Source organism: Anolis sagrei, chromosome 5 (assembly GCF_037176765.1).
Source record: "Anolis sagrei isolate rAnoSag1 chromosome 5, rAnoSag1.mat, whole genome shotgun sequence".
In the NCBI taxonomy this organism is placed as follows: domain Eukaryota; kingdom Metazoa; phylum Chordata; class Lepidosauria; order Squamata; family Dactyloidae; genus Anolis; species Anolis sagrei.
This window is the reverse complement of record NC_090025.1, coordinates 161,126,963-161,151,943: the sequence shown is the minus strand read 5'-3', so window position 1 is coordinate 161,151,943 and position 24,981 is coordinate 161,126,963. Positions and strand designations below refer to the sequence as shown.

Here is a 24,981-nt window from a genome sequence, read left to right as displayed (position 1 = left end):
CGGTGCCTAATTATTCTACTCACAGCTGTTTTTGAACTGGCCTGGTGGACAGTAAGCTGGGCTGGGCTGAAGGTCGAGTACTCACCTTCAAACTGGTAACCTTTCGATTGGTAATATCTATTGCTGCTGGTGATTAACCAGCTGTGCTAAAGCCCAGATAGATCTTGGCTACCACCCCCTTGGATTCTACTGACATAATTAGTACCACTGGCATTCAAGCATTTTTCTTTTAGGAATCATGCAGTAGTTAATTATTTTTGCTGTAGGAGACTACTGTGGCTACTCCTATGGAAAGTATTCTTTTACAAATGTCAATACCATTTCTTTTCTCACTCCCCATTATTTATATCAGGATAAGATATTGTGACTAGCCTCTAAATAGCACTGTTGTCTTTTAAATAATGTAGAGGTGCTTAGTATGCTCTGCTTGCCTTGTTTGGATTTTATTTAAAGAATTCTTGACCCTGTCTGTTGGCCAGAAATCTCTCTGAAGGGCTGATGTATATTAAAAGGCATCAATAATGCATGAAAATATCTGAATAAGTCAACATCAGCAGCAGGGAACCCAAATAAACAACAACATTGAAACTGAGTTCTGGAAGGCTGGCCTGAATAAAATGTCTGCCAACAGTCAATAAGGAAATGATAACCTGTATTTTGGATGCTTGTTGAAGAGTGTGTTTTAGAGTCATGGGAGCACTATGCCTGAGTGTTCCTTACCTGAGGAAAACTATAAGCTCACAGGTGAATTGAAGGCAAATGCACACAGAAACAGGTATGGCATCCACCCCAGGTCTTGTCTCTTTAGATCCCTGCCGCAAGACTTTTGTGAACATCACTTCTGGAACTACACTTTTGTTTTCTAGTTCTTTGGGATCTCTTTCAGGAGAAGACCCCCCCCCCCCCCCAAAACAAAACAAAAAAACAACCTCACACATTCCATACAGACACAGTTACATCTGGAGACCTTTGGAAATTAGACTCTCTGTTTTTAAGCCATCCCCTGATGATGGGAATCGGTTGGAGTGATCCAGGGAAAATATAAAGAAACTTTGCACTGTACAATTACCACCATTATTGGGCTAAAAGTTCCCTTTAAGTCTGTGGAAAACCTAATCCCCATACAGCAGTGATTCTTATGAGTAGCTTTGAACCAATAAAAGCCTTATCTGCTTTTAATAGGTTTTGTAAGAATAAATGAGGGAAGAAAGCCATTGTTTAACATTGTCACTCAATGTTAAACTCAAGGCAGAGGTAAAATAAAAATGCAGTCTTATCAGTAAAAGGCAGTTCCTGGTTGAAGAGCAGTAACCTCTCTAAATATCCCTCATTTCTACCCAAATGTAATAGTGTATATACTCGAATATAAGCTGACACAAATATAAGCCGAGGCACCTACTTTTACCACAAAAAAACAGGGAAAACATATAGACTCGAGTATAAGCCGAGGGTGGAAAATGCAGCAACTACTGATACATTTCAAAATAAAAATAGATACCACTAAAATTACATGAATTGAGGCATCAGTCGGTTAAATGTTTTTGAATATTTACATAAAACTGTAATTTAAGATAAGACTGCCCAACACTCTGATCAAACCATTATTTTAACCTTCTTCAATGTAAATGTGCTTACATATCCTACCAATAATACAGAGAGTAAAATAATAAATGTAATAAAAACAATAAATTAAAATAATGAAAATGTAATAATAACAGTAATAATAGAGTAAAATAATAAATGTAATAATAATAAAAAGAGTAAAATAATGTAAATGTAATAATAAAAATAGGGTAAAACAATAAATGTAGTAGTAGTAGTAGTAGTAGTAATAATAATAATAATAATAATAATAATAATAATAATAATAGCAACAGAGTAAAATAATAAATAATCTTGACTCCAGTATAAGCCGAGGGGGGCTTTTTCAGCCTTAAAAAAGGTCTGAAAAACTTGGCTTATACTCAATGTATATGGTATTTATATGTTTTTTAATGATAACATTTTCTCCCTGCCACCTTTTAGTTTTAATCTATTATTTGTATTATCCTCCCTTGTTTTTCTGTTTTTATTCACAACTAGAGTAATTCTGTTTCAGAGCTTTAGCTAGCAGTTCCCTGCTCCCCCCCCCTTTTTTTTTTTTTTAGTGTAGACCACTACAATATTATCAAACCCTTTTCTGGAACATCCCATAGGAAAGCCATTTTGCACAGACACATTTATATATTAAGGCACATTTAGTAGACCCACCAACCATGACTGATTCCTGTTCCTCTCTGTTAGCATTTTCATGATACTAATTGTAACTGACGTTTTACACTTGATATCTTTCGCAAAACAAAATGAATGGCTCCACTAATGTGACCTTTTCCCTTGCTCTGTCTCTGCAGTTTATTCATCCATTTCATCCCTCTCCTTCTGGTGTTTAAGGCCTCACTGATCAAGCCGTGCAGCCCCACAGATGACTTGCAGGACACTGACGCACCAACAGTGTTTTGTGGGTCTGAGTTTGGGTCCTAGTGCCTCAGATCAACAAATACTTCTCTAAGCTATATTCTGTTTCTAGAAAATGGGACTTTCTCATGAAATATGGAGACAATACAGTATGACCCCATATATGCGAGACCGATGTCCAGAAGTTTCTAGGTCCTCCAGTACACTTTTGTGTAGTCTTGGATGAGATTTCAGTAGGGCTCACTGTTACCCAGTTTCATGTATCCACATGAAGTCGAGAATATATCCCTTACATTTGCTGTAATTAGGAGAAACCCAGTCTCTTGTAATGGTTACTTTGGGTGGGTATCAATAGACTATATGAGAAAAAGGGAAATATGTGAAAATTGTACTGTGGGCTTTTGGTTTGGGTTGTTTTGTTGGGTGGATGAGGGGGGCTGGAGCAAGGTTTGGGGTCTTTGTTTGTGTATAGCACCCTTGACTAAGCCACAGATAAGAAGTTGTTTGAAGTGAAACGCAAAGACCAGATGAATGCCCTGAAGAACCTGATTGAACTCAATGATGTGAACCAACAATACAAGATCATAGACATCATGCTCAAGGGCCTTTTCAAAGTGAGCCTAACTGGACAGAGGATTTTCATCCCTGCAATTTTTTGAGTTGTCCTGAAGGGAATGCTGCAATAGGAAAGGTGGCAACTACTAGTCCAGTGGTTCTCAACCTGTGGGTCTAGAGGTTTTGGCCTTTAATTCCCAGAAATCCTAACAGCTGGTAAACTGGCTGGGATTTTGGGAGTTGTAGGCCAAAACACCTGGGGACCCACAGGTTGAGAACCACTGTACTAGTCCTTTGGGAGGTAGTGAAGAATGGGGCCCACACTCACACAAAGTGCTGCTAGATCAAACAGCTACCATTCACCAAAGGCACCCCTATCCTCTGGTTTGTCTCTGCCCATTGCCCAAACAGTACAAGATATATTTTTTCCTTGAGATTATCTAAAAGCAGGGGCTGAATGTTCAAGGAGCAATCTAATATTTTTGTTGTGTTTTATTTGGGCTGCTCTCTGGCTGTGTTTAAGCAAATGGAGGGAAATAAACACAGCATCAGATAAGTGATTTCCAGCTGGGCTACAAGGACTTGACAACACATGGAAAAGGCAATCAAAGCTATGTAGAGCTGTTGTTTCTTTATTGACCTTCTGGGCAACAGGCTCCCTTTTTATGCTGCCTGAGGTGAAGGTAATGGCACACCTGTGTGCATGAGCCACTACCAAGCTTTGATCCAAGAACTTCAATCTTTGTTTCCAGTTAATATTATGAAGCATTTTCAAAGGCTAGCATATATATTTATTAGACCACACATCTAGTGATAAGGCTAGGCTTAGATCTTGTTTTATGTCTAGATCCAGGGGAGTCATGCTACCCCTCTATTCTGCCTTGGTTAGACCACACCTGGAATACTGTGTCCAGTTCTGGGCACCACAATTAAAGAGAGATATTGACAAGCTGGAATGTGTCCAGAGAAGGGCGACTGAAATGATCAAGGGTCCGGAGAACAAGCCCTATGAGGAGTGGCTTAAAGAGCTGGGCATGTTTAGCCTTCAGAAGAGAAGGCAGAGAGGAGACATGATAGCCATGCATAAATATGTGAAGGGAAGTCATAGAGAGGAGGGAGCAAGCTTGTTTTCTGCTGCCCTGGAGACTAGGACGCGGAGCAATGGCTTCGATCTACAAGAAAGGAGATTGCTCCTGAATATTAGGAAGAACTATCTGACTGTGAGAGCTGTTCAGCAGTGGAACTCTCTACCCCAAAGTGTGGTGGAAGCTCCTTGTATGGAGGCTTTTAAACAGAGGCTGGATGGCCATCTGTTGGGGGTGCTTTGAATGCAATTTTGCTGCTTCTTGGCGAGGGTTGGACTGGATGGCCCATGAGGTCTCTTCCACCTCTAGGATTCTATGTTTGTGGAATGTAAATTATCTCCAGAGGGTATGCATTGGAGTTTTAGAGGATGAAGGGTACTTTATCCAATCAAGATACATTTCCCCCTTCACCTACAGAGTAATAGCTGGATGGCACCTGGGCACATTGCTGTGGCCAATCAGAGGCCTTTTTTATTTTTTGACCTCGATGCTATCTGGCTTCTCTTGGCCAAACAGAGGGGGGAAAGTATGCATGGAGATACCAGATATCTCCTTATATAAGAAAATATTTATGCTAATGTAAACCCTCATTACACTAACATAAGTTATTAAAAACTTTCCAGCCCAATTATCCTGTAGGAGCACCATCTACAACGTCATTAGACTGTAGACTAAAGTGGTTCCCTGCTTTGAACAAAGTAAAAGAGGAGGTCAGAAGAAGCTGTTCCTGATAATAGAATGTGGAAAAAATACGCTTTTGGCAGAAACTAGAATAACCTGAGATGGCTTTCTCTTATGATGTACAGGTCCTTGAAGACTCACGGGCAGTGCTTATAGCAGCAGATGTTCCACCAGATGGGCCATTTCCTCAGGATGAAAAGCTAAAGGATGGTGGGGGCACTCTCTTCTTCTAATCCCACTTTCCCTGTCCATTATTCTCTATCGATTAAGTTTGTAATGATGAGCCGTGATGGCACTGCAGCTCCCTTGCCATCTTGGCTACTCTTCCTTAGCCACCTCTGTCATTTCTGTTCTTGTGTGTCATCATTTCTGACATTTGTAAAGGTCCTGGGATGGGAACACAGCCAAGTGAAACTGCATGGCATATGGTACATGAAGCGGAACAGAATCTTACTATTTTGCCTCTGCATATGTTTGGAAAGTTCACGCGTGTAGGGCTGATCAGTATAATTAAATAGGCATATGGGCTCATTGAGACTGAAACCCTGTTTTTTTCTCTTGGTCAGTTAAATGCATCCCATTGGAGCGCAATGTCTTCATGTAATGTGCCAAAATAACGCTGTTCCACAGGGCATTCCATGTTTGATTGTTGCTGTATTAACTATTTCAAAACAGGAATCTAGGAGTGTTTTTATAATGTTTTTAAGATTTGTTAAACAGCATTGGAGTACATGTTTACAATGGTTTTTAAATCTTTATTTTGTTTTAAGTGTTTTTTATTTGCTCCCTATCTTGGAAACCTTTGTGAGTTGGGAGGTGATATAGAAATAAATTCAATACTGAGATAATAATACTGAGAGAAACAGGCTAATCAATGTCCTAAATGTTAAAGCCCTTTAGTGTTTTTAATCATCTTAAAAATAGTTTTGGAATTCAGAGTGAAAGAATTTCAGTTTCTAGTTCCAGGACTTCAGATTTTGTGCCCTCATTAAACTGCAATGTGTATGTTATATGGAAATTTATATATATTTCCTTTTAGAGCTGATTGCTTATGTTTCTAATTACTTTTTAAAATACCTTGATGAGGAAATTCATTGCCTTCCAGCCGTTAGAAAAGCAATTTTAGCTTTCCTTTTAGAGACAAGATACATTCCAGTGATTTTGTTCAATACACTAGTCTCTATGTTAAGGCATTCTCTCAAGAAATTGTTGTCACCATAGATATTTTACCCTGTCAAAAGATGTTGGCCCTCAAAACCTAGAGGATGAGAGGCAATCATGTTTCCTCTCTCTACCAAATGTGCTAGAAAGGTTAGAAAAAGGGCTGGATATCTTGCAAGACACAAAATACAAAAAAAGTTTATTTGCCAAGCTCTATCCTGCCTCTACATCTCAAAATACTCTTGTCACCAGTATCTATGATGATGATAGGATGTTTCTTCAAATAGTTTTTCTGCAATACAAGTTTTTTCTTGTTTTGCAGAAACTGCCAGGGAGGCCCTTCTCTTGGTCCCACCACTGTCTCAAGTATGGTTGGTGGGGACGAGAGAGGGAGCCTTCTCAGTGGTGGCTCCCCGGCTCTGAAATGCACCCCCTAGAGAGATTAGGTTAGTCCCCACTTTCCAAACCTGCAGGTACTTCTGTTTTTTTTATAAATTTTAATAATTTTATTATTATGTTACATGCATCTGTTGTGGTTGTTGCTATAATTTTATGTTGTTATTGTTTTTATGCTAATGTATTGTTTATTTTATATGCAGCACTCTAGAGTGCTTTTGTGAGCCGCCCTGGGTCCCTCGGGGAGATGGTGGGGGGTGTAAATAAAGATCATGATGATGATGATGATGATGATGATGATGATTATTATTATTATTGACTATAAGTTGTGACAAAACTTTCTTTATTCAATATTTTAAAAATACTCCTAAGATTCCCATTGTTTTTTTAAATAACAACAACTTTATTTTTATACCCCATCTCCATCTCCCCAAAGGGTCTCGTGCAGGTTACATGAGGCCAAGCTCAACAGTACAGTTAAAACATCACACATCAAAATGCATATCAAACCAAATAATAACAAAAAGCAATATAACAAGATAAAAACAACAATATTAAGCAATATATAAAATGAACATCAGAACCAACAACCAATAGCAAAATTCAATGTCTCAAGGAAAACAGCTCAAGGGAAAATGATGTCACATTAAATTATATGTTCATCTGGGTTCCACAAGGGTTTGTGTGATGCCAGTTTGTATCCTGGAATTATGAGGTTCAGGAATTTGGGTGAATTCATTCCTTCAGCGTTTGCCTTTCCAAATGCTGCATACATTGGGTTGTTCCCTCTTACTCTTAATAAATGAACTTGGAATAAGGTATAAGCGCTCTATTTCATAGTCACTGACACAGGACAACAAGCCTACTTTTCTGTCAAGCAAAATTAAGAAAAAAAAACTTTCTTTTAACAAATGCTGAATATGGAAAACTTGTTACACTGTTATATAATTATTCCAAGTTTGTTCCCACAGACATTGAAGTTGGTTGATCTCTAATAGTGGCAAAACCAATAAAACAGACTCCTGACCTTTGTCACTGTGATTCTTTTCTCCTTTAGCATATTCCCATGTGGTAGAGAACACTGCCTTTTTTGGTGATGTAGTCTTACGCTTTCCAAAGATAGTACATCATTACTTCGATCGCAACTCCAACTGGCACAACTTAATCCGTTGGGGGATCAGCTTCTGTAACCAAACTGGCGTCTTTGACCAAGGATCCCATTCACAAGTACTAGGACTGGTAAGATACTACAGTTGCTTGGCTTCTTCCCTTGTTTCCACTGTCCTTTGGAGTGGGATGGTTGGCAGGCAAAGTGTTGGTAAAGGAAAATGGGTTGGGGAAAATAAACTGTCTAAAGCAGTGTTTTGCAACCTGTGGATTTCCAGATGTTTTGGCCTTCAACTCCCAGAAATCCTAACAGCTGGTAAACTAGCTGGGTTTTCTGGGAGTTGTAGGCCAAAACACCTGGGGACCCACAGGTTGAGAACCACTGATCTAAAGGTTGCCTCAAATATTTGAGAATATGTATATGGAAAGCATTTGTGTAGGGACTAGCATGAAATCTGCATGTAAATGTTAATGTGCTTTGAGTCTCTTTTGGGAGAGAAGAAGCAGGATATAAATACTACTACTATTATTTATTATTGTTGTGCATCTCGATATAAATGTAATCATTTTATTCATTTATTCGCTTTATTTTTGTATCCTACTTTTCTCCCGCTAGAGGGACTCAAGGTAGCTAATAATAAATATGACACAATGCCAATTAAAACAATGCAAACAAATTAGAATATAAGTATCATTAAAAAATTAAAATCTTTTGTGTCATTAAACTATTAAATATCAAAATGCATTAAAATCTACATCCACCACAAAATCCCAATCATTAGGAAATCTTATTTGGTAATCATTTCCCAGCATGGGTCAAATCCATGCTGAGAATTCTTGTAGAAATTTTAAAATTGTACATTTCTCTCATTGACATTCATAATTGATATACTGTATATATAAGGGTCCCATTCAGGTTCTCTACAGAGAAGAGCTTTCCTTGTGAGATATACAATACAGCATGTCTTGCATCCAGTGTGTTGATCTTCTGATTTAGTATAAGTGTCCACTCCATCATGTACAATTATCATTGAGCCTGGAATCCCAGGTCTCGGTGGTGGCCAGGGGAGCTTTCACACAATTAATACTTGTGTGCCAGTTGCACCCATACCTTGGGAAGTCTCACTTCGTCACAGTGGTCCACGCTCTTGTTACATAAAGGGTACACTACTGCAATGCACTGTACGTGGGGTTGCCTTTGAAGGCTGTTTGGAAGCTTCAAGTAGTCCAACAGGCAGCAGCCAGATTGCTCACTGGAGTGGGGTACAGGGAGCACACAACTCTCTTGTTATGCCAGCTCCACTGGCTGCCAGTGTGCTGCCAAGCACAATTCAAAGTGCTGGCTTTAGCCTATAAAGCCCGAAACGGTTCCTGCCCAGCTTACCTGTCTGAACTTATCTCCTTCTATGATCCACCTTGGAGATTAAGATCTTCTGGGAAGACCCTGTTCTCAGTTCTATCTTCCTAGCAAGCATAACTGGTGGAGACGAGGGACAGGGCCTTCTCAGTGGTGGCCCTTCAGCTATGGAACTCCCTCCCTAGTGAAATTAGAGTAGCCCCCTCCCTCCTAACATTCAGGAAGAAAGTAAAAACGTGGTTATGCGACCAAGCTTTCGGACAGCAAAGCTCGTAGTGCAGTAAAATAATAAGGAATAGTGAACGGACCAATGGAATTACTATGGACTTGATTTTGGATGGCGTGATTTTAATAACTGTTTTTAAATCATGTTGCTTATTGGTGGGTTTTAATATAAATGTTATCGTATCGATGTTTAATTTTTATGCTTTATATCTAAATGTTCTTTTATGTTTATGTTTTAATTTGGTTAGGTTAATTTATAGTTATATGTTATTGTTATTGCTATTATCTTTTGGTTTTCACCTGTAGGTACAGCATTGAATTTTGCCTTTATAATGTTGGAAACTGCTTTGAGTTCCCTTAGGGGGAGAAAAGTGGTATATAAATGTAGCAAATAAATAAATAAATAAATACAACTTCTGTGTGCAGCTTATGCTGACTGTAGATCATCCTCACCGGTCATGTGTAAACTGTGAACTTAGCAACGCAGTCCAGAAAGGCTTTCAACATTTCTTGCAGTGTGATAGGCTTATTTTGAGGGTAGCTTTTTGAGGAGCTATTTCAGTAAACTGCCAAATTATGCAGGTGTGGAACTCTAATAGAGACAATCCTGAAAGGCAAAGCATTTGTTGGCAACAGGGAGGAAAAAATTATGAATATAAGAATTAGATTGACATTCATAATTTTCTTATGTTTTTCATTGCAGATGGCCCAAGAGCTGGGAATTAGTGAGAGATCTCCAGACTACCGAAATCCATTTAAAACTGATAACTCTGAAGTAAGATAATAAAGCTGAGATTCTATCATACTCATTTCCCCCTTCCTCTGTTTACAAATTGTGAGTTTGCTTGAAAATGGATCTTATGCAGCCAGTCAAATACAAATAAGTTCCTTATTTAGTTCATATTATAGATAGTTGCCTCCAAAGGAAAGTTGTGCAGCTACATCCTAAACAAGTGCTCCTTCAGACAAGATGACCAGTGGGACTGGGTAGCCAGTTTAGAGGTATAGGATTATATTTTACTTTGAAGTTTCCCAGTCTCCAAATGGGCCAATAGTTGAAATAAATATTGGGGTAATTTGATTTTGGATTGCATGCATTGTAACAGTTATTAGAATTTGGCTGTCATTAAATATCATAGACTTTTCACAAAGGTTGGATTTAGTATTCTTCCTTCCGAAATGCTCTAAGGCCAGTCTCTCTTAAACTACATGATTATGTTTCTGGATTATGACCAAGAGGTAGAATCCATGAAGCATATGTTTTTGTTCTGTGGATTCTGTAAGCAGGTTCCACAGCACACGATTACAGGCAGTCCCTGAGTTATGAACATCCAACTTACAAAAGACTAATAGTTACAAACGGGGTTAAGACAACAGGAAGTGAGAGAAATCTACCCCTAGGAAAGGAAATTTACCCCTGAGAGAGTTATCATGGGGAAAAGGTGTCTCAACTGAAGCTTTAGCACCAATCCTTGTTTCCACAACAAGCCATTTTTTTCAAAATCCAATTATCACAAGGACAGAAAGTGAGATGAAATCTTCTGAACAGGGGCACAGGCAGCAAAACAAACTCCACAGGGGTGTTAACCCTTCCCTGTGCTATCTAAAGCTTATACACACACATACACACTTGACAATTTGCAAACAAATTAAACTTAAGAACAAACCTACAGGACCTATCTTGCTCCTAATTTGGAGAGTGCCTGTAATCTGTCATTGACTAATCTACTGGCTTGACCGGTCCAATATTATATCAGCTTCTTATTAGAAGATAAAAACTTGGTAATTAACAACCTTTTGTCTGAAGTATGTTGGGATTAGAGCAGAGTTAACTTCTGTTTCACTGAAAGATGTCTGAAATGAGTATTGCCTGTATGGTTTGACTATTATTTCTGGGGTTGCTTCCAAATGGTCATTGTATTTTTATCTTACATGATGTTAATTTAATTTAATTAATATTTGTTGGGCTTTTGGACTGTAATAAAGAAATGTCTGTCGTCAGTCCATCCATGAATGCAACAACCCCCCCCCCCCCCCATATTCAGTATCAACTGTCCCTATCTTGCACTTTAATAGAGAGAGAGAGAGAGTTATCATGCTAAGGGATTTTGCTGTAATAACAATACAACTGTAAAAGAAAGGAGTAGTGGGGCAGGGAAAGAAGAAACTTTCAGTTTACTAACCAGAAATTCAATAAGGGAAGAAGACAGAGGTAAACCTCTCTGGCAAAGGTCATACCGCCGTTCAACTCTTAATCAGGGGCACTACTCAGAATGAGCCCCTGGTGCTGCAATGGATTAAACCCTTGTGCCGGCAGGATTGCTGACTGACAGGTTGGCCGTTCAAATTCGGGGAGAGCAGTTTGAGCTCGCTCTGTCAGCTCCAGCTCCCCATGCGAGGACATGAAAGAAGCGTCCCCTGGGTAACATCCTTGCAGATGGCCAATTCTCTCATACCAGAAGTGACTTGCAGTTTCTCATGTCATTTCTGACACACAAAAATACAAGAGAAACTGAAACAATACATTTTTAGGCATGGAATTTACCTGTAGCAGAAGCAGGAGGGGAAACACCTCCCGCCCTGTCTTTAAAAAGAGCAGATAAACTGGGACAGGAGAAATACCATATAAAATTGTAATAATTATAGGTATAATTCCCACCAAATCTCAAGGCTTTTGGTCAGTTTGGAGGAGACCTTAGTTGCTTTTGGTAGTTGGTGGGTGTTGGAAATTTCCTTTTGATAGAAGGAGGTACAAATGCATTTACCCGTCTGTGTTAAGTAATTACATGGGATGCATGAGAGCAACCTTATAGCTGCCTTCCCTTGAGCTAGTGGCTAGTTTTGTTTCCCTTGAAGGTCACTGAAATTCCAGAACTATCAAATGGGCATAAATTGAAGGAAGAGGCATTGCTAGCCAGCGGTCTATGAGATTGGTTGGAAGAGATGTAATTACCTGCCCCTCTCTGTGCTCACATGGCTGAGCTCATCCTGTTTGCTGTCAGTTCTTCCCCAGTGCAGACACATTCCAGAAGGCTCTCCGGGAAGAAGAGAAGCGAAGGAAGAAAGAGGAGAAACGGAAGGAAATCCGCAAGGGGCCTCGCATCTCCCGCTCACAGTCTGAGTTGTAATGCGGCTGCCACCTGCCCTGTCACTGTGGTTTGTGCTGGTGTTAATTGAGGCAGCTGGAAAAGAACATCCCAGTCCCTTGGTGACCTCAGGAAAATGCCAGGAAGTTGAAGTTTTGTTTTGTCAAGTCTGGGAGATTTTATTTCTTCTTTCAGCAGGACATTGTCACCTATTGGACTGAGCTGGGAGAAAGGGCCAAATAGAGGTGGAGTTTTTGAGCACATTTCCTAGTGGGGAGACTTTTCTGGGTACTTGGAATGTATAGAGTTTGTCAGAAACCATTCTTACATTTCTGTGTCTTTTTAAAATTTGTTTGTTTATTTCCCATGGCTTTGCCAATTAGTAATCTGAAGGATGCTGGTTGGGAGGGGAAAGGGAAGGGAATTTCTCTGGTATGTTCTGCTTCTATAGCGAATAACACAGGACACAATGTTTTGTGTGAAGTCAAGAAGTCAGTGTGACATGGGGACAACATGGTGGGGCTTACATTGTGAGACTCGTGTTGTATTAGAGATACACATTTTGGGGAAATACTTCATGATAGAGGGTATTCTTAAACTGCCATGTGTTGAAATGTACCCTGCCTTGGGATATATCAAAGAGGTGTTTTTAAAGTATCATGGCTATCAAAACCCTTTTTGATTAAATGACATCTTGCTTTTGTCAAAGTGTTCCTCTTTTTCATCACATTGTTTCATTCCTGAAAAGGGGAGAAAACAAACAAATTTGGGTCTGGGAAGATGGTTAGAAAGGGTATGCATCATGAAGGTGTGTCCTAGAATCATAGAGTTGGAAGAGACCTCCTGGGCCATCAGGTCCAACCCCCTGCCAAGAAACAGGAAAATTGTATTCAAGTCTTGACTTGAACAAGGAAAGAAAGGCACGATAGTAGACTGTTTTGCATCATAGTTCTGTATGAACTGGTTCTGTTGGTATTGGGTCTCGATGCTGCTCTTAATGGTCATAATATTGTCAAAAACAGTATTACCAGCGCTGCACAAGGCTTAATTGCCGAAAATGTCATGAAGTTGAAGACCTCGTTCTCTTTTCTTATGACAGACTAATCTGTTTTTCCCACCAATACTTGGACATATCGGTGATGCAGACTGCCATATAAATTCCTTTGTCCAGTGATGAAAGCAGGAAACAGTTTTGTCTGTGGCTTCTGACTTTTGACTTTTTGTTACAGTCCCTTCCCTCACTTAATACATGCTTTAATATGTTGGTGATGACCCTTATTTTGAAATGACAGGAGGACAAGAATCAAATGTACCACTGTTCTAATACAGAAGATAAAACAGAGAGTCTGACAATGTGATTTTGTTCTCTATTCTTACCATTACAAGTATACTAAAAAAACCTAGCAGTTGGGTATTCCTCTTCCAATCAGTGGAATTTTGAGGATGTGTTCTTGCTAATCTACTACCTTATTGTTCCAGGAAAAAACTGATTTTTTTCTTGACCTTCCAGCTGTTTCATGTTGGCTTCTTCCTAGAGCAGTGGTTCTCAACCTGGGGTCCTCAGATGTTTTTGGCCTAAAACTCCCAGAAATCCCAGCCAGTTTACCAGCTGTTAGGGTTTCTGAGAGTTGAAGGCTAAAACTTCTGGGGACCCACAGGTTGAGAACCACTGTCCTAGAGCTACGCAGTTAAGCTTTCAATTATGCTATTGCAGTGGTTCTCAACTTGTGGGTCCCCAGATGTTTTTGGCTTTCAACTCCCAGAAATCCTAACAGCTGGTAAACTGGCTGGGATTTCTGGGAGTTGTAGGCCAAAACACCTGGGGACCCACAGGTTGAGAAACACTGTACTATTGGCTTTATATTAGAGAAAGACTGACATTGGCCATAGTCAATGCTCTCTTTCCATTTCATATTTCTCCACTGATGAGTTGAATTGTGGATTCACACATTAACACATGAGCACACTCTGGGCATTTGGCCCCAAAATGACTCTGTTTTGGCACAATGGGTAGCTTTTGTCCAGGACTGGAATTGATCCAGACCAAGAAAAATCTCAAAATTCAGATGACTGGGGCATCGTACTTCCCCATCCTGTATGACCACTTGCTGTGCTATCACTCGGCACACATGTTACTTCTATCAAGGCCAGTTTTGGATAAAATTTTATTTTCAGGCCTTGAATGAATTGCACAGCTGTCTAGGGTAGCTTGCTCTTGCCAATGGAAGATTATTTTGTGAGGAAGGAGGGTATTTCTGTGGATGCTGCAGATTTCGATGTGCTGCCTTCAGGCTGTTTACAAGGCTAAAGATGGAGATTGCTTTTATTTTCTATGAAGAGAGATGGTTACGCTTTGTTTGTTTTTCCGATATGTATTTAAACTGGAAATTAACTTTGCGTTTCTTGAATAAAATTGAACGTTTTAAAAAACCACCCAAATCTGATGCCTAGTTCATGAACCGTTTGTGTTTTGGAAACACTGATAAAAGTCACATGCTCCTGTATCTGGTCACGAGAGATGACTGACTCCTCCTATAGATACAGATATAATATTATAAGCTGCCATATGAGATTTTAGAGTCTGTCACGACTTTAATTCAGAATATATTTGTTCTTCATTCTTCTGATTCTTCTAGCTCAGTTCTGGAGCAGTTGTAGGGATTCCTGAAACAATCTTTTAACTATTACATGGGAATACATTGCTTCTCATGCCCCGGGGGGGGGGGGGGGGGCTTTAAAGCATAAATGTTGACATCTATATAAATAAAAATGTACTGTTTGTTTGTGGGATTAACATAACTCAAAAAACACTGGACAAATTGACACCAAATTTGGACACAATACACCTAACAACCCAATGTATGTCCTTCACTCAAAAAAATGATTTTGTAATTTGGGAGTTGTAGTTGCTGGATTTATAGTACACCCACAATCAAAGAGCATTCTGAACTCCACCAATGATGGAATTTAACCACTCTTGGGACACAGAACTCCTTTGATCAACAGAAAGCACTAGAAGGGTTTCGTAGGCATTTAACTTGAGTTTGGGAGTTGTAGTTCACCAACATCCAGAGAGCACTATGGACTCAAACAATGATGGATCTGGACCAAACTTGGCACGAATATTCCATATGCCCAACTAGAAACACAGATGGAGCTTGGGGGAAATAGACCATGGCATTTGGGAGTTGTAGTTACTGGGATTTATAGTTCACCTACAATCAAAGAGCATTCTGAACCCCAAGAATGATAGAATTGGGGCAAACTTCCCATACAGAACCCCTATGACCAATAGAAAATACTTAAGGCCATCCAGTCCAACCCCCTTCAGGGCAAGAAAACTTAATACTGTTTACCCACAAGCATAAAGAAATTACATATATTAGAAACCAACACTTTCTCATTACTTTATTTTCCAGATCACCAGACTGGGCCATAGCAACGCGTGGCAGGGGGCAACTAGTTCATTATAAATGCTTCATAGTATCCTCAGTATTTGGTTTTCTTTAAATACATTTTAAGTACTATAGCTACTGGCCCAAAATATTAGTATTTTGGAATTTAAATGGTTGCTATATTAAACTCTACGGCACCTATCAGCTGCAAATTAACTTTCAAATGAGCTTTGTTTCAGGGCTTGTTGAAGCACAAGTTGGATTGTAAACCTTTTCTTGCATTTTCTAGCTATGGACTTGCAGTGATCTCATGTCCCGTTATAACACTGTTGCCTCCTTGTCTAACTGTTTTTTAAGTGTTTTCACTAGCTGATATTTGGAAAATGAAGATAATCTAAATCATGGCCCTTTTTCATTCTTTTTGTTTTAGACAGTGATTCCATACCCCTTTTACAGCAGGCTGCACTCAGGGAAACGATAGCTGGGTGAGGGAGAAACAACCTGCATAAACAAACCTACACAGAGAAAAACATTATATTGAGTCATTATTTCAGCCTGGTGGTGCAGCAGGTTAAACCGCTGAGCTGGTGAACTTGCTGACCAAAAGGACGCCTGTTCAAATCTGGGATCAGGGTGAGCTCCCACTGTTAGCCCAGTTCCTGCCAACCTAGCAGTTCAAAAACATGCAAATGAGAGTAGATCAATAGGTACCACTTTGGCAGGAAGGTACCGGCACTTCATGCAGTCATGACCTTGACATGTCTATGGACAATGCCAGCTCTTCGGCTTAGAAATGGAGATAAGCACCATTCCCCAGAGTCGGACACGAATAGACTTAATGTCAGGGAAAACTTTACCTTTACTTTCATTGTTTGGTAAAATACTTGCAATAGAAGATTTACAAACATTTTTGCACTCTTATTGTTGCAGTATTCAAGTGTATCTTTTATTAAAAGCCTAAGTGCATGTGCTTTTTTGGTCTTTTTCATTTTTATTTTATGTTTTATTGTGGTAGATTGATCAATGCTTTATGGTTACTTTATTCAACACATAAATGCTAGATTTGGCATTTTTTCTTTATTGGCAGTTCTTATCAACAAGAAATGTGTCCATATTTTTGTTTTTAATTTTTCTGTGTCTCCTGTTTCTGCATCCATTAGTACAGTATTTGGACACCAAGACACTAGAAGCATATGAAGAATGTAAGCCTAAATTTTATTTATTTTGATGGAGAGTAATCCATTATGCCTAAAAATGGCTGCTTATATTCAAATTATTTGTTGTTGTTTTTGTTTGTTTCCAACTTATGGTGACCTTAGGCAAACTTAGCACAGGGTTTTGTTTGCAATATTTGTTTAGAGGGGGGTTGCCTTTTCCTCTTCTGAGGCCGAGACAGTATGACTTGCCCTAAATCACCCAGTGTGTTTCATGGATGAGCAGGGATTCGAATCTCAGTCTCCAGAGTCATCATCCTAACACTCAAACCACTATAACATGCTGGCACTGTTTATATTTTAACCCCAGAAATAATCATGCTCCAATTGACTTTCTGTATTGTGTTGCTTCCGTGAATCTGAAATAATAGGGCCAAGGAGGAATAGAAAAAGGGTTATGCTTGGTAAAGGACTGCCATGAACACACTTATTCCCGAAGCTGTACCTGAGAATGTTAAAGAAGCTCCAGCTATTGCTTTAATTCTTAAATTTCTTGCTATCTCTTGTGAAAATATGGCATGATTTAGTTGGTGGTGATGGTGGAGGGGAAGCTATAAAGTTGCAGAACAACATTTTATCTATAGTTAATGCTGGCTGAATTCCAGGAAAAACTCTCCTATCAATGTTAAAGATATGGAAAGGTTAATATGTTTTTACAGTGATAGAGCTTTTATTATTTTCAGTTTACCTTAGAACAGCGTTTCTCAACCTGGGGGTCAGGACCCCTGGGGAGGTTGCCAGGGTGTGTCAGAGGGGTCGCCAAAGACCATCAGAAAACACAGTATTTTTCTGCTGGTCATGTGGATTCTGTGTGGGAAGTTTGGCTCAATTCTATCGTTGGTGGAGTTCAGAATGCTCTTTAATTGTAGGTAAACTATAAATTCCAGCATCTACAACTCCCAAATATCAAGGTCTATTTTCCGCAAACTCCACCAGTATTATGAACTCATTGCACTATGGACTCATCATTGTTGGAGTCCATAGTGCTCTCTGGATGTGGGTGAACTACAACTCCAAAACTCAAGGTCAGTGCCCACTAAACCCTTCCAGTATTTTCAGTTGGTCATGGGAGTTCTGTGTGCCAAGTTTTGGTTCGATTCCATCATTGCTGGAGTTCAGAATGTTCTTTGATTGTAGGTGAACTATAAATCTCAGCAGCTACAACTCCCAAATGACAAATCAATCCCTCCAATCCCACCAGTGTTCAAATTTGGGTGTATCGGGTATTTGTGCCAAATTTGGTCAAGTGAATGAAACTACATCCTGCGTATCAGATATTTACATTATGATTCATAACTGTAACAAAATTACATTTATGAAGTAGCAGCAAAAATAATTTTATGGTTGGGGGGCCACCACAACATGAGGAACTGTATTAAGGGGTTGCTGCATTAGGAAGATTGAGAACCACTAGCTAAGAGGAACTCTTAGTGAGTTGTGTTGACTGTACATAAATGGTGTGAGGGTTGTTTTCAAACATACATAAAAATAAATAACTCTAAAGTACAGTTCCCAGTGACCAATGTCTCAAGAAAATTCTCTTAGAGCTTAAATTAAAATTAAACCCATAATTTGAGGAGAGGAAAGATGGACTTGCTTTGAAATCCGATGGTATCCATACAGCAAGTGGATGGCACATAGACATTTATAAAATGGTTAATAAAATTTGATAAGTCATTAAACCATTGGGAACGTTTTATGTAATTGTACCATGCTGTCACCATATAATGTATTGGTTTGAAATTGCATCCATTATTTTGAAATACCCTGTATATCTTGCTCAAAGTACTCAATTTCTCATGGGCTTGGAAAGCAACTAGTGAGTCATTCATTACACAACAGATGTTTAGGTGGGTGATGTGGAAAAGTAAAACGTTGGTTGTGATGTGAAATGTTTTTTTAAGGAGACAGCACAGAATGCCTCTTTCCTCGCTCACAGTTATGAGAAATGCAGTTGTGAATATGGACCTAAACTTTTTCATCAAAATATCTAGCCTAAGGGTGTCAAACTCATTTTCCTCAAGAGCCACATCAGCCCTGTGGTTGCCTTCAGAGCACCGTTGAATCTATGGACAGAGAATCCATGGATACAGAAGGTCCACTATAATTTTTTAAAAGGAGTGGTCAGTGCTCTTCTGTTTATACCCTATTTGCATTCTAGATCTTATTGAATGAGAGCTCTCATCACTTTTCATTATTTGCCATACAGACCTAGTAATAATGGGAATAGCAACCCAACAACACTTGTGGCTCTGAGGTTGGGGAAAGGTTAAAGAGCATTTGAAAGTCAGAAATCATATCCACAAGCCTTCTATCTAAATTCAAACCCCACTATCCTGACAAAACAGGACAATCTGCAGCGTTTCAGATTTATTACAACTCCCATCAGCTCTAATCATGTTGTCTAATGATGAGGAATACAGAACTGTATGTAGTCTAGCATCTGGAGGGCCACATAAAATGGCATGGAAGGCCAGATCTGGCCCATGGGCCTTGAGTTTGACATGTGATATAACCAATTTAGATCCTGGACAGTGCATTTTGTTGCAGATTTGCATGGTGATCCCTCTGTAGACGGAACGTCTGTGCAGTAAAGTTCTGTTTGCTGAAACTATTGAAAGAAATATGCAGTGTGTGCAATGTTCCATGACATTGTTTTCACTGCACTAAAGTAGAAAAACTTGATGTTTCCCATCAGCCCATAGTGATGGATGGTTGCAGTTTTTATCTATGCATTCTGCTCTTTGGAGGAGCAACTCTGCGGATGGGTGGAGCACCTATTAATTTTTGGGTTTGAGGGCTTGAGTTTAGCTATTAGATTATAGCTGTGTACTAAATGGGAAATTAAAACACATTATTAGTAGGAAGGAGCCCCTGGTGGTGCAGTGGTTTAAACCGCTGAGCTGCTGAACTTGCTGATCGAAAGGTCACAGGTTCGAATCCGGGGAGTGGGGTGAGCTGCTACTGTTAGCCCCAGCTTCTGCAAACCTAGCAGTTCGGGAAAAAATGCAAATGTGAGTAGATCAAGAGGTCCCATTCTGGCGGGAAGGTAATGGCACTCCATGCAGTCATGCTGGCCACATGACCTTGGAGGTGTCTACGGACAATGCTGGCTCTTCGGCTTAGAAATGGAGATGAGCTCCAACCCCCAGTCAGACACGACTGGACTTAATGTCAGGGGAAAACCTTTACCTTTACTATTAGTAGGAAAAGGGAGGAAATGGAACACTGCTGTGTTTTCCCATTGTTCCTCTTTTTGTTTTACTTGTCTAAAAAGGTGTATAATCTTTTGGCATTTTAATGCTCGACAGATTATATTATGGCACACCCTTTCCTAGACGTATGAATCATTATTCTAAACTGACAAGTGTATTGTCCTCTCCATACATGGGCATATAGACAGAGATTATAAATAGTGGGGCCAAATACTTATCACATGTGCAACTTGTGACTGTGAGCTTTCAGAAAATTCTCCATCTCCAAGTAGAACATCACTCCTATCTCAAAATATGAAGCACAAACATTCTGGCTATACCATCAAGCTACTTGCTAGCTGTCTTTCCCTCCTTCTTTTCACCTCACTTGATGAAAAGGTTTTGGAGAATTAGAAAACATAAGGAACTAAAACTCGTCAATTAAGTATAACACCTGAATTCAATTTATGATTTTCCTGGCAGAGTTACTGCTATGCCACTTAGTGGTTCTGAGTTAATTCTCAGTTCTGCTCCCATTAATCAAGAAACCACAAGGTTAGTCCCAAGAAGATGGTTCTTCTCAATCTATCCAGGTTATGACCATACAGTGCATTATGCAAATAACAGAATCAGCCTCACGGGACACTGGCCGAAGATACATTTGACACTTTCGCTGAAGTACAATGGCATCACAGATTGTACCAAAACAAACTAAATATATGTGATGCTGCAAATCCTTACTATATATATATAAGTATGCTTATTTATATATATGTTTGAACCACTAAGGCTCTTATATGGTTTGATGAGTCTGAACCAAACTTGACACACATACCTCATGATTCAAGTTAAAATAATTGAGAGAAGGTGGTGGTTGTGGTGGTCTGATTGGAACTGTAGTCCACCCACACTTGGAAAGCCATGTAAATCCCACCAGTGGTGAACCTGGATCAAACTAAACACACATACCCATCATGACCAACTTAAAAATACTAGCAGGGTGTGTAGGAATTGTCAGAGGACAATGGGAGTTACTACTCTGAGGATTGTATACTATTGAACCGTGACAGTTAAAAGCAGTTTCAAACTGCATTAATTCAACAGTGTAAGATGCACTCTCAGAGACTGATGGCTCAATCTATCTATATAAATAAAAATGTAATGTTCGTTTGTGGGATTAACATAACTCAAAAAGCACTGGGTGAATTGACACCACATTTGGACACGATACACCTATCAGGCCAACGAGCAACCATCACTTATAAAAACACTGAAAAACACAGAAGAGACTTAAAAAACAAAAATTACATTACAATACATGCGCAAAACTACACACACACATATATATGTATATGCAAATACACATAAATGCACATATAAACAAATACACACACACACACACACAAAACACATATACACAGGGGATGGCTAGTCTATATAAATAAAAATGTAATGTTCGTTTGTGGGATTAACTCAAAAACCACTGGACAAATTGACACCTAATTTGGACACAATACACCTATCAGGTGAACGAGTGACCATCACTCATAAAAACACTGAAAAACATAGCAGAAGAGACTTAAAAAGCCAAAAAAACTAAAATTACATTACAACTCATGTGCAAAACTACATTTATATGCAAACACACATATACACTAACTGGGCCACAACAATGTGTTGCAGGGGATGGCTAGTCTATATAAATAAAAATGTAATGTTCATTTGTAGGATTAATATAACTCAAAAACCACTGGACAAATCAACACCAAATTTGGACACAATACATCTATTAGGCGAACGAGTGACCATCACTCATAAAAACACTGAAAAACACAGCAGAAGAGACTTAAAAAGCCCAAAAACAAAAATTACATTACAACTCATGTGCCAAACCACATTTATATGCAAACACACATATACACAACTGGGCCGCAACAATGCATGGCAGGGGATGGCTAGTCTATATAAATAAAAACGTAATGTTCATTTCATATATATTCATATATACACAAACACACATATACACGAATATATATGCATACATACACACACAAAACACATATACACAGACTGGGCCACAGCAATGTGTTGCAGGGGACAGCTAGTCTATATAAATAAAAACATGATGTTCATTGCATATATATGGTCATATATATGATCATATAAACACAATCACACACATATCTACACATATACACAAATATATATGCATATGCACACACACACAAAACACATATACACAGACTGGGCCACAGCAACGCATGGCAGGGGAAGGCTAGTACTAAATAACAGGCCTGGGCCAACTTGGGCCCTCCCTCCAAGTGTTTTGGACTTCAACTCCCACCCTTCCTAACAGCCCTAGGCCCCTTCCTTTTTCCTCTCAGCCGCTTAAGGAAAAGGAAAGGGTCTGAGGCTGTTAGGAATTGTGGGAGTTGAAGTCCAAAACAGCTGGAGGGAGGGCCCAAGTTTTGCGGTGCCCAACTGTGGAGTTGTGTGGCTTTTCTCGAGGACCAGTATATAATACAGCTCTTAAATGGCCAGGCCACTTCTGAATAATTCATGAGCTCCCCGCCTCCTTCATGCATATTCAAATCCGGGAAGGCCCAACAGGCGAGGGACGGGCGGGGGATGCCCCTCATGTCCAAAGCCAAGCTGCTGATCGCTGACGCGCCATCACACCACGAGCCGCTCCGCGCGCTGATTGGTCGAGGCGGACCTGGTCTCATTGACAACCAGCCCGGCGCGCGCTCCTGGCAGGTGGAGGGGCGGGGCCTCGGCGAAGGAGGGAGGCCCAAGATGGCGGCGGCCTGTGAGGCCGGGAGCGCAGGCAGCCTCCGCTGAAGCCGCGCCCGGTTGGAAGGAGGAAGAGGAGGAGGAGGAGGAAGGGTTCAGGTCCCGGGTGTCGCCGGCGCCTCCGAGGCCGCGCTGGCCATGGAGAGCGGCGAGCTCAGCAGCATGGAGACCATGGAGACCCTAACGGAGCTGGGCGACGAGCTCACGCTGGGAGACATCGACGGTGAGTCCCTCTCCCGCGCCCCCCTCAGGAGCAGGCCGGAAGTGCATCCACACGGCGGAATTAATGCAGTTTGACACCACTTTGATTGCCAGGCCTCGATGCTGTGGAGTTTGGTGAGGCTCCAGGATTCTTTGGCAGAGAAGGTTAAAGAACTACAACTTCCCTGAGTCTATAAAACAGGCATGGGCAAACTTGGGCCCTCCAGGTGTTTTGGACTTCAACTCCCACCATTCCTAACAGCCTACCCACTGGATTGCTATAGGTTTTCGGGGCTGTATGGCCATGTCCCAGAAGCATTCTCTCCTGATGTTTCACTCACATCTGTGGCAGAGGTTGTGAGACTTCTTGGAAACTAGACAAGTGAGGTTTATATATCTGTGGAATGTCCAGGGTGGAAGAAAGAACTCTTGTCTGCTTGAGGCAAATGTGAATGTTGCAATTGGCCACCTTGATTAGCATTTAATGGCCTTGCAGCTTCAAAGCCTGGCTGACTGCTTCATGGTGAAATCCTTTGGAGGTGTTAGCTGGCCCTGATTGATTCTTGTATAGAATTCCCCTGCTTTTTGAGTGTTGCTCTTTATTAACTGTCATAATTTTTGAGTTTTTTTAATACTGGTAGCCAGATTTTGTTCATTTTCATGGTTTCTTCTTTCTGTTGAAATTGTCCACATGCTTGTGGATTTCAGTGGCTTCTCTGTGTAGTCTGACATGATAGTTGTTAGACCAGCTGTTAGGAATTGTGGGAGCTGAAGTCCTAAACACCTGGAGGGCCCAAGTTTGCCCGTGCCTGTTCTATACTACTGAGCCCTGGCAGTTAAAGTGGTGCCAAACTGCATTAATTCTACAGCGTGGACATTCTGTACTTTTAAAAAAAGTTTTGTCTGAAGGAGTGGATTGTTTTTGCTTGAAGCCCCATCCCACCCAGTTTTCCATATTGATAGACTCCAGAATTACTATTACAATACGATTACAGTAGGGTGAGACAAAAGTCACAAAGTGGTTTCTGCATTTAATAACTCCTTTTTGTTTTTAATTTACCATGCCATAGTATTGTATACCATATATACAGAAAATACATTTACATCACTTGTGAAAAGTAAAATCTTGTAAAAGGCATCTAATACTAATACTACTACTACTACTACTACTACTAATAATAATAATAATAATAAAGCTTTGTGTGCTACCACCATCTCTCTGAAGGGAGTTGGGGCAGCTCACAGAAGAATATACCCGCAGTCACCAAGTTACAAACAAAATAGGATCTGTAGGTTTGTTCTTAAGTTGAACTTGTATGTAAGTTGGTAAGTGTAACTCAGCCCAACATATATATTTATTAGCTTTGGGTTGCATAGGGAATGGTTAATGCACTGCCTTGGTGTTTGTTTTATGTCTGTGCCACTGTGCAGAAGATTTTGCTTGTGAAAGCCAGGTTTTTTTTGTGTCAGGAGCTACTTGAGAAACTGCAACTTGCTTGTGGTGAGAGAGAATTAATTGGCCGTCTGCAAGGACGTTGCCCAGGGGACGCCTGGATGTTTTAGCACCCTGTGGGAGGCTTCTCTTGTGTCCCCACATGGGAAGCTGGATCTGACAAACGGGAGCTCACCCCACTCCCTGGATTTGAACCGTAGACCTTTCAACAGTCCTGGCAGCACAAGGATTTAACCCATTGCGCCACTGGGAAATCCAGCCGGGCAGTGAAGAGAACTAGGTCTGCTAAAGAGAAGAATAAATGGGTCCTAAATTAAGCTGGAACTTTCCCTAGAAACCAAGATGACTCAACTGAGACTGTCGTATTTTGGCCTTGTCAGGAGAAGACATGACTCACTGGAAAATATTATGCATGGAAAGTGGAGGATATTAGGGAAAGAAGGAAGACTGCATTCCTGAGAGATAGCCTCATTCAATGAAGCCTGGGCGGCCCTGACTTGAATAAGGTGGTGGAGGATAGGGCAACATGGGAGTCTCTCATTCATGTGGTCACCATAAGCCATAGAATTATAGAATTGAAAGAGACCACAAGGGCCAACCAGTCCAACCCTCTGCCATGAAGGA

The 24,981-nt window shown here is 40.2% G+C and overlaps 2 protein-coding genes across 2 annotated transcripts in view; both read left to right on the top strand.

The window, feature by feature from the left end:
• The window catches only part of CCDC134 (coiled-coil domain containing 134), a 40,783-nt gene extending 26,243 nt beyond the window's left edge, over window positions 1–14,540 (top strand). Inside the window, exons 4-8 of the mRNA XM_067469169.1 lie at window positions 2,947–3,068; window positions 4,901–4,985; window positions 7,390–7,571; window positions 9,725–9,796; window positions 12,024–14,540. Coding sequence (XP_067325270.1) covers window positions 2,947–3,068; window positions 4,901–4,985; window positions 7,390–7,571; window positions 9,725–9,796; window positions 12,024–12,149 — 587 coding nt within the window. The 3' untranslated portion in view covers window positions 12,150–14,540. The remainder of the gene's footprint in view (window positions 1–2,946; window positions 3,069–4,900; window positions 4,986–7,389; window positions 7,572–9,724; window positions 9,797–12,023) is intronic.
• Window positions 14,541–22,664: 8,124 nt separating this feature from the next.
• The window catches only part of SREBF2 (sterol regulatory element binding transcription factor 2), a 30,532-nt gene continuing 28,215 nt past the window's right edge, over window positions 22,665–24,981 (top strand). The window contains exon 1 of the mRNA XM_060777139.2: window positions 22,665–22,926. Coding sequence (XP_060633122.2) covers window positions 22,842–22,926 — 85 coding nt within the window. The 5' untranslated portion in view covers window positions 22,665–22,841. The remainder of the gene's footprint in view (window positions 22,927–24,981) is intronic.